General features: G+C 36.2%; 1 protein-coding gene across 5 annotated transcripts in view; it reads left to right on the top strand.

Annotated features, from left to right (window-relative positions):
- LOC145664748 (uncharacterized) overlaps positions 1 to 9,067 on the top strand; it is a 578,976-nt gene extending 569,909 nt beyond the window's left edge. For all 5 annotated transcript variants that reach the window (XM_081731668.1, XM_081731647.1, XM_081731678.1 and 2 more), the window contains one exon: positions 7,523 to 9,067. In XM_081731668.1, coding sequence (XP_081587794.1) covers positions 7,557 to 8,831 — 1,275 coding nt within the window. In that variant the 5' untranslated portion in view covers positions 7,523 to 7,556 and the 3' untranslated portion in view covers positions 8,832 to 9,067. The remainder of the gene's footprint in view (positions 1 to 7,522) is intronic.
- The last annotated feature ends 5,349 nt before the right edge of the window (positions 9,068 to 14,416 follow it).

Below are 14,416 nucleotides of genomic sequence, written 5' to 3'. Positions count from 1 at the left end.
TGTAACAACTAAGAAAAGGAAACAGAAGAGTAGAATGGACGAAAGAAAGAAAAAAGAACGCAGTTCTTACATGGAGTGAAATTTGACAAATACAGGTATTATTTCTGAACAAAGAGCATAATAAAATGGAGCGTCAATGAAATTCTTAGAACGATTATTTTTGTACGTATATGGACTGCGAAATCTAACGAATTTATTTCGGGGCTGGGGCTTGAGCCTGATAGACCCCTAAATATACCACTGAACATATGATTCAAGTCCTTTTGCTACGCCGTTGAAGCCATAGTTATGTGTATAGAGATCAATCAATACATTGAATTCTGCTCTTAATATTACACTAAAAAGGAATTTGCAAAGCTTTTTTTGTTTTGTTTTTGTTTTATTTGTCTTGTATTGAATGGTGAAGCAGTACGTTGACATATTGTCATGTAGTCATACTAACAGAAAAGAATTGTAATGTTACGAACACAGTTAGCTTATATAGTCGTACATTCTTCAGCATCTACAAATCTATCCCATTGTATTCATTGTGCGCGTTATCGTGCATAAAGAAAGCAGAAATCCAAGAGCTCTTGCAAAAATATACTTTATATGTTCACACAAAATCACAATGCTTAGAATTTAAAAACAATAAGTATTCACTAACTGGAATCGAACCATTCACCCTTTGATTAGTGGAATATCCCTCAGAACGCCACGACTACCGTTGCTTGATTAGAATTTGAGCCTAAGATGCCGTGAAGTACTTAAAAATTTTGTAGGAGCCGCGGTGGGTCAGTGGTAAAGCGTTCACCTCTGATGCATAGGGTCCCGAGTGAACTTTGTGTTGGACAAACACCATGTACGTGGATTTTCTCGGGGTTCTCCCGTTTCCTCACACATTCCACCATTTCTTTCATTTCTCATCATCACCGTCTCCTTCAGCTCTCACGGCATAAAATTGTACGTAAACTTAAAGATTTCATTTACATTAGGTTTCTTCAAGGGAAAGGATTATATTGCTCTTTTTAGTTATATTTACTTCACGGAATTATATGATAGCTTTATAGCACGGAATAATAGAATTGCGATATATATTTATTTAAGTTACAATTCACGAAACGAAGTGTTAGCTTTTCAACTCGGACGTACGGTTCACGGTGCATTATGGACACTTTCCATGTGACTACTGGTATTCCCTGTCTGCATCCAAGGTTATTGAAGTATGTATGTGTTTTAAAACTTAAAACGTTATCATTGTACTTTAACGCCATGTGTTCTTTTACTTGTAAGGACTAGCAATACTTATTGTTTACCTTGAAAAAAAAACTAATATGCTAGTTATTATCATATTTAAAAATATACTATTTATTTACTTTGTAACAAAATCGTTAGCATTTTACATACATGGTTAGTCACTACACTCGTATCCGTGCGGTTAAAAGGAGTAGATGAATAGGATGGTGGAAGATTCTATACCTCCCAAATTAACTTTTGGTTTTTACCTCTACTACAGTTAAATGTGATTATTTATAGTATGAAAATAAATGACATTTTCGTAATTCATATATCTTCAAACTTATTTTCACAACAGAGAAATATAAAACAGAATAACATGGACAATGGCGTATTTAGGATTTTGTTTCAGGGGAGGTATACACAACACAGGGAAACAACACAGTAATTTCTCAATGACTTTGAGAATTAAATAGATTTTAGTCGATTGTCTATTAATATACGAGGAAAAAAATTGAAACTCGTATGTCGGTGGAAGATCTAGCACTCCCCTATCTCCCCAGGCAAATCTGAATTGACGCTCCTGCAAACACACGTTGACCATTTATAATCTCATTTCAACCTAACTGATTTCATTAAAAAAAAAAAAAAAAAAAAAAAAAAATAGGAATATTCAGTTTTATCTGTGTACGTTTTTAGCTGAAAGAAAATTTCGACACTAGTTGAAGCTGAAATATACTGATTGCAGTTTTAATGCCTAGAATTGCAGACTGGTGAATCTTATGTGATATAATACACACAAAAATTTAGCAGTGAATCTAACCTTTTATTCTGTTCATAGAAGAAAAAGGAAGCACCCTCTTGGCCTATCTAATTTTCAGGGTCATTTATTCCCTCCCTCATGATTTTCTTTAATTCAAGCATTACCTTTCTTTATAACTAAACGATGTAAATATTCCTTTCCTATAATAACTAAAGTTCCGTTATGTTGATATCCGTGTAAGTTGGTGTGGAACACCAGTTTCGCTTATCAGCTTCTCTTAGAATTTTTGTTACTCACGACGACCGACTTGAATCACAACTAACAACGGTCGAAAGTATGATAGGAGAAACGAAAGTAACAACTAAGAAAAAGAAACAGAAGAGTAGAATGGACGAAAGAAAGGAAAAAAGAACGCAGTTTTTAGACGGAATGAAGTTTGAGAAATACACTATTATTTCTGAACAAAGACCATAAGAAAATGGAAAGTCAATGAAATTCTTAGAAATGGTAAGTATGATTAGTGTTGTACGCGGAATGCGAAAAACTTACAAATGTATTTTGGAGGGGGGTTGGGCCTCATAGCCCTCTAAATACGCTACTGAAATCGTTCTGTGTCGACACGAATTGTCGTCAGTGTTTTCTGTTCACAAACACAAAAGGCAGGAATATAAAGACAAATTTCTAATCATTTGCATTTGTTTTAACTAACATGATATTTGACATTCTACCTAGGTAGTGTGCATTGGTAACTAGTTTTACGCGTGACTCTACCCTGGAAGTATTAAATAACTGTTTTTGGCTGCAATGAAAATCCATATGAATATAATTTGTTCTTTAACAAGTTCTTTAACAATTGAGTAATATCTGTTATTACACTGAAATTTAAAAAAATGTTATACAGACAATTAGAAATAGTCCGTTTCTGGCGATAACACATACACACAAAAAAAAAGAAGTTTTAACAATTATTCGAGCAATATCGTTCTGAGCAATCAAGCTATTTTTAAAAATACAACAGCTTCTTCGAGAAATTCATATATGGTCATGGAATCACTTGAAAAATTTTGAAACCAAGGTAGAGAGCTATGTTTTCCGTATTTCGTACTGGTTAAGCGACACCAGCAGTTATAAATTCAATGGAAGGAGGATGCCATGAAACACGAAGGTACAAGTGGTGCCATTTCTATGAGGCACAGATGTGTAATAAAGAGCAATTGAAAGACTTCGCTGTTATTTTTTTCTGAGGTTTGCTGACGTAGGTTTGAATTCACAGATGTAGTTAAGTACAGTTCATCTGAACCTATCAATTTACAGGTTTACGTATTTAATTAAACACAGTGACTCCATTAAGTAAAGTGTCATACTTCCGAACATTCAAACTGTAAATTTATAATACACGCGCAGTAAACAAGCACTACACAACAAAAGGGAACATGGACATGGTCCTGACATCATATATTTCACCATCTTCTCAAGTTGCAAAACAGGCATGTGTGATGGATGTCTTTGTGTATTAGTAGAGTTTTCTAAGAAAGTCTTATTTCAATATGTTAATATGAGTCGCTGAAACTATAGTTCTGTTTATATAGATATCACTGAAAATTGTGCTGTGACACAACTGAAAAGGCTTCCTACCAAGAATGTTATAAAATAGAGGATCTGCCTATATGTATCTTCATCCTATTAAATCAATGAAGCCAAAAAACAACCGAGCGTCGGTAAGTCTGATAGACTACTCTCGTTTCCGCCATCGTCTGATTGACTGCTGTCGTTTCCGCCATGATTGTTGGCTCAAAACATTGCGATCCTATTGGGCAGAGTGGGCGAAACTGTGACGTATGGCTTCAAGATTTTGTTGTAAGGGCAGATCCTTTATTTTATAAGATCCTTGCTTCCTACCCCTTTATTTATTTACTTATTTATTGGTGCCTTGTGTTAACAGCTTGCCATTTTTTTCATATTTACATAAAACAGTTTACATTCAAGGAACATTCTACGCACCCTGCAAAGATTGTTTCAACATGCATGCTTTATAATTTCCAGTTTGTAATCATTCACAATTATCATAAATATAACAATTTCTCTATCTGTGTGCAAGCTGTTGCTTTTTACTTCAAAACACAATGCTTAAGTATCGTACGAGTGAAAAATACATCATACACAAAATTTGTCATACTTCGAGGTCGACGCTGAACATGATTTCCACTAACTGATGTTTGGATTTTCAAAAAATAACCCAACACGTCTCGGACACCCATCCAGTACGATAAATACAAAATGCTTATGAAGATAAAATGCAACATAAGGATTACCACGAAATGGTAATTACAATCTAACATCGACACAGAAGTTTCTAATGTAGTTGATGATATTGATTTTCTATCGGAGGTTAGTTTACTTTTAACTCCACCACTTAGATGACATCATAAGAAAAGAATTGCATTCATATATGCAAGGAGCGTTCAATAAGTTATAATATTATTTTGGCTACAAGACCATGCCACTCAATATAGCCTCCATCTGCTATGACGCATCTCGTCCAACGTTCTCTCCATGCCTTGAATGCACGTTCGCAAAAATTCAGCTGGCTGACTTTTACACCATTGATTCACACCAGAAATGAGGGCTTTGTCACTGTCGAATGTTGTTCCTCGTAGCCTTCAGACGACCAAACAGAGAGAAATCCGCAGGAGCTATGTCCGGACTATAGGTAAGCTGAGGGACGACTTCCCATCCCACATGGCTGCGTAAGACTTGCCATTATCATGATGGAGTTTGATCACTTTATCTTCCAGCTCCAGTTTCTTGATCTGGAGAGCACGTCGTACTTTATTCAGTGACTAACAGTAACGCTTCTTCTTAATTGTGAAACCATGTTCCAAGGAGTCTACGAAAATGACACCATACTGATCTCAGAAAAAGGAAGCCATAAATCTCTGGACAAAAGAGTAAAATCACTATTTTTAAATAGCTGCAACCAACGTTAGATACTGCTGCGGTTCAATGTGTGACCCCCATAGACCGGAAGAAAGTTGTGAATTGTTATGGCTGATTCATCACCGGTTTTAAACAGGAATTTCATTACCGACCATTGTTGGGTCCTAATGTCTATTTCAGTGTCCATTGTGGTTTATCTGTGAACAATAGAAAACAACAATTGTTATATTTTTGGAGCCAAAGGAGCAAAGTATGTTCACCTAAAATTTCATCATCATATTGCAACTAATAGAAATACTATATCTATCTGTGCAAAATTTATTGAAAGCCTTGATATATATGATGATGATATATATCGTTTCAACTTCAGGAAGTATTTATGTTAAAAATATTTTTATTTTGTTCACATTTGTTTATTTTTAAAGGCCAAATGTTCTTACTCAGGCTTTGAACACAGATCTCTTGCTTCACAATTCTACGCGCTACTAATATACCAAATCAATCTTGCGTAGCAGCTCCTAACACTGCATTCACTAATAGTGGCATATCTCCCAGTGTCTATAGCATGACTGCACTGTATGTTAAGAATCATATCAGGATATAACAGTATACTTGACATATTCGCAGTTTGCATGCTGGAAATTATGACACTTTACTTAATGGAGACATTATGTTTAATTAAATACATATATCTTCAAATTCATAAGTACAGATGTAATTAAATACATCTGTGAATTGATACTTTTTGGATGAATTGATATTTCAAGAACGTTGGCCGCATTGATTTAGCTGTTTTGAGCTCAAAATTATCTAAGTCCAACCTCGAGTCTCTTTGGAAACAGTAAACCAGAGAAGTCAGTTCGAGCCAACCTTCGCAATTGAAAAAGAAAAGTGCTGATGAATTTTTCTTCTTTGAAGTGCAATAAAACATGTTGAAATGTTATTAAGTGTTGAAAAAAAAAGTAATATTCATTGAAATAAGTAATTATGCAGTATTTCGAAACTATACACAAGATGAGCACGTGCTGATTTTGTCACCTATGTTTCAATATATATATAAGAACATTTCCAATGAAAGGAAAGACATCATAGTTCTCCCATCCACAGTAGAATGAGAAAGACAAAACAGGAAAAACAACAACATTTGCAAACCATATGAATGTCTTTGTCTTTGAAATTCAGTCATATTTCTTCAGAAGAAGTTCGACAGTGGTGTTCTTGTTAGTTCAGCGGTAAAGTGTGAGACTTCTAATTGTAAAGTTGTGAATTCGATTCTCGTTTGAGTCAAACTTCTTAGTATGTAATGTTATATTCCTCAATACATGAATAATTATATAAAATAATTACATTGAAATATGTCTGTTATGTATATATTTATACAATCATTTAAGAACATAAGTAATTATTATCTTTAAAATGTAATACTTGAGATGATGGGTGTTGACAGAACGTCGGTATATTATATGTGAATGTTAAATACAAATTAAGTAAATCGTGTCAGAGCAATAAATAAGTGTGTGTAGTGTATTATTATTATTCTGTAACTATTTGACATACAGAGATTACTTCCCAATATTCTCATTACAACATTAGATTTACGTGCTTGAAATATAGACAGAGACGTAAAAAGAGAAATATGGATATAAACAGAGGAATATCCAAAATCGAATCGTGGTTCCAGACAGCAAATCCACTATTCTCAAAACTATGTCCATAGCAAGTTCATGATCCCCACGATGCCGAAAAGTCACTTTAAGAGACTGAATTGTGGTTTAGTAAAGAAGGCAGAAATTCTTTCCATAGGTTTTCAGTTCAATACTCTGATATATATATTAGTGTATATCTACACGCGTTGGTAATTGCAAAAGTTTTAAGCTTTTTGGGGTAGATGGAAGTGGTAGAAGATGACTCCCGCACCGATAAAAGTCGTCAGGTTTGGAATCAAAAAACTGACCCAAGTCGATTCTCATACCATTTACGTCATTAAAGATTTCCCCACCGACGGAATTCTGCAATGCGCGAAACAGATGCCAGTTTGCATCTGACAAATCATGGGAGGAAAATGGAAGAGAAAATTTCCCAATCAATGTCTTAGTCCGTTAATTTCTCATATGTTATCGCAGCCCCATGGAGTCTGCCGTTATCATGTTGGATGATGGTTTCTTGACGATTGTGGAGGCCTGGTCCCTTCGATCGGATCGCGATGCTCCGTCCAGTCTATTTAGCTGTTGATAGTAGAAGGTAGCATTAATGGTTGGTTCGTTTATAAGACAACCCAGTGAATTTTTAATTTCACCAGCGACCTATTATAAACGGATAGTGTACCGCCAATATTTAAAAAAAATAAATAAATGAATAAAATATATGTAAATGAGAATGTTCGACATCAATGAGAATGACGAACTAATACCAGAATATCCGAGAATGATAAAGATCTCCCAGTTGTGTGTTATGTCTCACTTATTTCAAAATAATATCACCAAATTCCATCGTTACAATTCTTTTGACTATTTCAGCTGTCCTCCTTTCTTAGACATCTATTATTTTAATGTGTGAAGTCCATTTCCGTTCATTCTGAATATTATCGTATTCTTCTTTTACTTACAGAAATCCTGCTCAAAAGGACAAAGCCAGCTCCAAAATGCCGGCAACAGAAGCACCATCGAACGTTAGCACAGGACATTCTTGGTTAAATACTGACTTCTTCCAGACAGCCTTAAGAGAGAGTGAAAAGGATCCTGAACTGAAAGTAAACAAGTGCCAAGTCTACGCTGGAACCGCTGCAGGAGATAATTACGTTACTGTTGTCTACCGCTCAACAGTTGACGCACAAACGAAAAATGGTAAGAAACAGTACAAATTGGTCATCAAGTGCATTCCTGATAATGAATTCAGAAGGATGTTTGTAGAGGAATCGGCAGCATTTGAAAAGGAGGTAGCTGCGTATGACATGCTTTTTCCTGCGTACCAGGAGTACCAGCGAAGGAAAGGCATCACAACACCACTTCTGACCATCCTTCCACGCTGTATTTACACTATAATGGGTGACAAAAAGGACGCTATTGTGCTAGAGGACTTGAGTCCTTTGGGTTTCAAAATGGGAGAAAGAACAAAAGGATTGGACTTCCATCATTGTAAGTTGGTGTTCTCCGCGTTAGCCAAGTTTCATGCGTTTTCGTTCGCCATGAAAAGTGAGAACTTGGATATGTTCAGGGAAAAGTATAAAGTCTTTCGGGAGACTGGGTTTGTTGAAGAGAATAGAGAAAAGCTGGGTGTGTTTATGCATCAAACAATGGTACAAGTTGTTGGTAAAATAAAAACTTTTGAAGGTTATGAAAGATTCGTTCCCAAATTAGATAAGCTTGTAACTTCAGTCTTTGATGAATTTATGGAGCTTGTTCGGCCCCAAGAACCCTTAGCAGTTCTTTGTCACGGTGATTGTTGGGTGAATAACATGTTATTCTGTTATAATAACGATTCCAAAATCCCATCAGCGGTGAAACTGTTGGATTTTCAGTTAATTCGGTACGCATCACCTGTTCTTGATCTTCTGTACTTCTTGTATACAAGTACTACCAAGCAACTGAGAGATAAAAATCTGGGAGTACTTTTGCACGTCTATCATCACACTTTTTGTGATACGGTCCGGTTATTGGGTTCAAATCCTGATGCAATAACTTTCGATGTTCTGAAAAGAGAATTCGAAAGCAAACAATTGTTCGGTTTTTTGATGGCCTGTACTCTTTTACCAATTGTTTTGGCAGAGAATGAAGCAATTCCTGATGTAGATTCATTTACAGAAGAAGACCTGAAGAACCCAGATCTTGCTAAGATGAGCGCTCCGTATGCTAACCCTAATCTTCATCAACGGCTGAAGGATATGTTAGATGAAATAGGAGACAAATTATTTCTGTAACAGCATTGGTTGCAACCCCCTTAATTTTCATGTCCGTTAAATGTAATTGTCATGCATAAAGTTTTCAGGTTTTTTCTGGATCCATATGTGGAATATATATAACATTGTACAGATGATAATAATATACTTAGGTGTGAATGAATTGTCATAGTTTTCTTTGTGTTACATGTATAATATTTTGTTAGCAGATGACTGCTTAGTGCATTTGGGTCTCAGAATAAAATGAATATCTTTTCTATTGTTTGCTTGAATTTTGGTGTCCCTTTTCAGCGCCGAGGCCAAATGAGACGTGAACTTCAGTTTAAAGTAAAAATCAAAAAGCACTGTTGCATCACCGCCTGTAGAAATTGCTTCAACGAAGCTTGAGGCTACATGAGTTCAAATCTTCTTGAAAAAAAATAATAAATGTAAGTGACATCCACAAGAATGAAACGATGGACTCCCGGGACCATATCTCTCATCATGTAACAGTACTGCTTTGAAAGGGCCTATCCAGTTAGCCATAAGGATCAGACTGTGTCACGTGATCAGATCAAAAGTTACGTTGCGTGCTAAACCGTCTGGAGATTCCAAATCCAGTTATATATGATATTTCAAGCACGTACCCTCCGCGTGGGGCGCCCTGGGCAATTCGAAGAAGATGCATATACTCATTGTTACTGATTTTCCTCAAATAACTTGACTTTGCCAATGTTCTATCGATACTTACCTTACGTGCTATAGACATCGTTTTTAAGCTCTTCATTATGTTTTCGGAATAGAGTGGGTGGGGGGAAGATGCCATAGTTTTTAATCACAAGACAACAGCAAACAGAAAAATACAAGTTGAAGACTTAAACTTACAGGATAAGTAGCTTAGTCCTTCCACTAGACCCTGTGTGACGGACTTGAAAGAAGTAGGTACGGTAAGTGATAGAGGGGCGGATAAGTAAACATCTCCAATTAGGCATCTCTACCACACTGTCGGTGTAAGATGCCTAATTCTTGTGGGAAAGGTGCCACACCATTTTTGGCATGGCTATTACCGTAAGATTGTAAAATAGAACGATTTTTGTTTATTGTGATGTGTAATAAATTATGTACCGATACAATACTGACAGCGGCTTAGTCTAATACTCAAATAAACTATATGGAATGCGTGTAAATAATAAAACAGTCAACACACTGTAGGAAAAACCATCGAGCATAAAGAAAATAGTACCTTTACTACGAAAACAAAGAAATTTTTATACAGTTATAATAGGTTAAGTAAACATTAAGGTAATACCAGAAAGTGCAATAAACATTTGGACAATGAATACAATGTCAGGAATGTTAAACTGTTAGGCACTAGAAATGTTCAGAAAACACATAACGTATAAACAGGCACTTGTAAACGTAATGTGGTGTATTATTTTGGAACATAGTGTCACATGAGCACAACCTTCTCTGCTCGTTAACCTGGAAGCAAAAACAAGTAGGGTCTAAGATTTCCTTAGCCTGTATGATTACAAACAACTAGAGCCTTAGCAGGATCTTCAGAACATGTAGCATGAAACCATTTCTGACAGGCAATTCACCTTACCCAATCCACTTAAGGGCTATCTGGATCAAAATAATACAATCCACAAACACTGCAATAGTTATCCGATTGTGCAGCATAAGTACTTTTCCATCTTTTCCTGGTGTTGGTGGAAAATTGTTTTGCAGACGTGTTTGGAACATCCAAATTCAATACAGACGCCTGTCATTTACAACGGACGTTTCTTGGTACGAGAAGTAATACAGGACAAATATCACTGAAAGATACTTGCGGAGACGTTTGAATTTTAGCGGCCAACTCTACATTGGTCGAAGGCCGGTCAGAAGAAGCAGGGCTTGTTGGTATATCTTCACGTGAAAGCTGGTTAGGCAATGTCTTCGTAGGCGTAAGTGTGTTTGGAGTTTTTCTTTCGTGCTGAGGAAGGCGAGAATATCCCGGTTGCGGCTCCAATTCAGCATCAGTAGAGGGGAGTTTTTTTTTTTTTTTTTTGAGCATATCTGGGTTTGCACAGTGAAGTGTGGCCGTAAAAAAAATAGTAATACCTTCCCGGTCTGCGTAGGTCTACGTGGAATGAAGTGCTTCTGTAACCAGGTCATGAAAATGTCAAAATTGACGTACGTAGATTACTAATTTGTTATTATGGTTGCACCATTGGGCATAGAGTTCGCCCACTCCTGCTTTTTGTTCTTACCTTTAAAAAAGCATGTAGGAGGTAGAAAGACATCTGCTCCTCAACATATGATGACAGAAATGATTTCACCTTATCCGCCAGACGTAACTTGGTTCGTTGGAGACCCTTTAATATAAATAACGTGTTCTACATGTGCGTTCATCTGGAGACGGTTTCATCGACATCGACGGAATTTGGTAGAATTGTGGTGATTGGAATGTGTTCGTCCCTTCTGTTCATATTTTTGTTCTACTGCGAATTACAAGCTCACTTCTGACAACTCCGCTCGTTGAGACATTCATTGATATATCCATGTAATTATCTGCAACTACAAAAATGGACATATTTAGTCACTATGACGGCAGTAAAATCGTGTATATCGAGTGAGAAAAGCAACTGTTATCTTAGCTTTTACATTTGTATCAATCTACAGGTATCCACATATTTCTCTTGCATTTTCTGCTGCCCTGGGCATCTTGTACTGTAGTATGCAACTCAAACATTATAAGTATCTTGCACCGCACTTTTTTAAGGCATCTATCCCATTTAGCGGTTCAAGATACCTAATCCCTTATCTACACGCCATGTGCCTCCAACTGCATTTGACTCATATTAGTTCATGGCATAATCTGTCTTCATGTTTCCTGCCCAGTTTCAGAATAATAACTTTAATGGCTACTTATTAACCACGACCTATGTGCACTTCACCAACTATTTTTAGCTACAACAAAGGGTACTTAACGCACTTCTTTTCTTCTATTCGTTCGCACACTACTTCAATCACCTTATAGCCTTTCTGCTGCGGACATTCCCATGCCATCTTGTTGCGTAAGTTCCAAGCAGTGCATTTGTAGGCATCTTCGACGCATAGGCATCTCACCCTCACCCACTCTAAGCTTTCAATTAATCATCTTATGATAGTTTTTTGAGATATGTGGGCGACTTCATTTTTTCATTTATTCATTGATTTTAATGTTCATGTTTCCTGATTTTTAAATTACGTTCCATCCATTTTAAGACAACTTGCTTTTCGTATATAGAATCTACATAGTCTTTTCTATACTTTAAGCTGAATTTCAGGCATCTCCCTCTTTTGGTTTTTGAGATAAGTGGAGGAATTATTTGTTTTTCATTGATTTTCCATTGACATTAAAATAAGTGGAAGAATTATTATTTGTTTTTCATTGATTTCCCATTGACATTAAAATAAGTGGAAGAATTATTATTTGTTTTTCATTGATTTCCCATTGACATTAAAATAAGTGGAAGAATTATTATTTGTTTTTCATTGATTTCCCATTGACATTAAAATTTTGAGATAAGTGGAAGAATTATTATTTGTTTTTCATTGATTTCCCATTGACATTAAAATTTTGAGATAAGTGGAAGAATTATTATTTGTTTTTCATTGATTTCCCATTGACATTAAAATTTTGAGATAAGTGGAAGAATCATTATTTGTTTTTCATTGATTTCCCGTTGACATTAATGTTAATGTTTCGTGCTTTTATTATTATTATTATATTCCATCCATTTTAGGACAATTTGCTTTTAGAATATGGAATTTAATGTAGATGAGTGTTTCTTGTTTTCGTAATTATTACTGCATAGATTCAAAGTGCACGTGTGTGGGGGCGCGGTGGCTCAGTGGTAGAGCGTTCACCTCCGGTGCTTGGGGTCCCTGGTTCGATCCCAGATGCGCCGTGTGGGCTTTGTGGTGGACAAACACCGTAATGGTTTTCTCGGGGTTATCCCGTTTCCTCCCACTTTCTGCATTCCACCATTTCATTCATTTCTCATAATCACCGTCTCCTTTAGCCTAGCCGGCATAAGCGTGGGACGTAAAACTTAAAGATTTCATTTCATCAGGGCCGGCGGAAGGGGAAAATATCACCCGGGCAAATAATCCATATGGCGCCCCCTACAACCCGAGTTTAAATTTGCTATGCTACCTTACATATAGCTGCTTTTAAAGGATAACTCCTTGAACTCTATAACTATAACTATAAGCATCAATTATCAAACTGAGTAAGATCTTAACTGTTGTCAGTTAAATACACAGAGTAAGTTTTGGTTAACGATATACGAAACAATTATTTACCCATGAGCATGCAAAATATTCTACGTCACTGATTAGAAATTTACAGAATGATTCAATAAACAACGATTTATATAAAATTAAGATTGATGATGCGATACAGCATTTATTTACACATTTTTTCTTTTGCTAACTGTACATAAAAATTAAATTCTCTCCGTATTCATTAACAACTTTGTGTTGTGAAAATCATCAAGAATCAGCGCATTCATAAAATAGATGCGAATGCATTCAAATTAGCTGCCCAAGCCCGAACACTTTTTTTTTTTAAGTCACGTTAACCGTATTGGATAGAAACATAATCTATATGGTATTACACTGGTACATGTTACTTATTTACGATAAGTTTATGAAATAATGGGTCTATTGCAAAATTTGTGATAGCGAAACTCCACGGGGATATGTTAACTCTAACAATCATACATTTTAACTCTTCAGAATTCTAGTTAGTAGACGATACTACTACTACAATACTACTACTACTACTACTACTACTACTACTACTAATAATAATAATAATAATAATAATAATAATAATAATAATAATAATAATAATAATAATCACTGGCACGGCAGACCAATAGATCCTGGGCCTGCTCCAACGCCATCTGATAGCGAGTGGTAAAAATTCATCCACATGGGTAACAGAACGGGGGTCAGCCAGTCGTGTCACTAGCCGCCAACAGGCGTATCAGGAACTTTGCAGGCCAAGTGACCGTCATATCTTTATTTATGTGACTCCCCAGTTTTCCTGCCGTTGAAAAGCAGAAAGTCCGGGGATTGAACCCAGGAGCACATAGACATGAGTCCAACGCTTTAACCTCTAGACTATGGAGACCCTCTACTTAATTAATAGATGAATGATTGAAATACAGCTAAATTTGGTTAATACACATCTAACGAGTAAAAGTCTTATCGCTTTGGTACATGTATCAAGCATCAGTGTTGGTGTAGATTGTAATTATTGCTACTTATATCAATGGGGAAAGAACGTTCTTTGAGCTTGGAGTTCACCGCCTATCTGAGAGGCCGCCACCCTACCCACCCCAGCCTGCTAAGACGCTACGTGTGTAAACACCTCTTCTCTATTAAACGTAATGAAACGAAATTACGTTACGTAATGTAGGCCTACTTACCTGTACTGTGTTGTTATCTTCTTGAATATTTTTTGTTTTCTTGCTGGTTTCCTCATTCTCTGGTTCTACGTTTTCATTTCCATTATTGTCTGTTTCAGGAGTACGAAAGAATTTCTTTAATGTTGCTGCCTGTTTCTCATTATCAGCCGCGAATTGTGC

This window comes from Thermobia domestica, chromosome 1 (assembly GCF_964235325.1).
Source record: "Thermobia domestica chromosome 1, izTheDome1.hap1.1, whole genome shotgun sequence".
NCBI classification, from domain to species: Eukaryota; Metazoa; Arthropoda; class Insecta; order Zygentoma; family Lepismatidae; genus Thermobia; species Thermobia domestica.
Note: the sequence above shows the minus strand (reverse complement) of the source record. Positions and strands in the feature narration are given on the sequence as shown.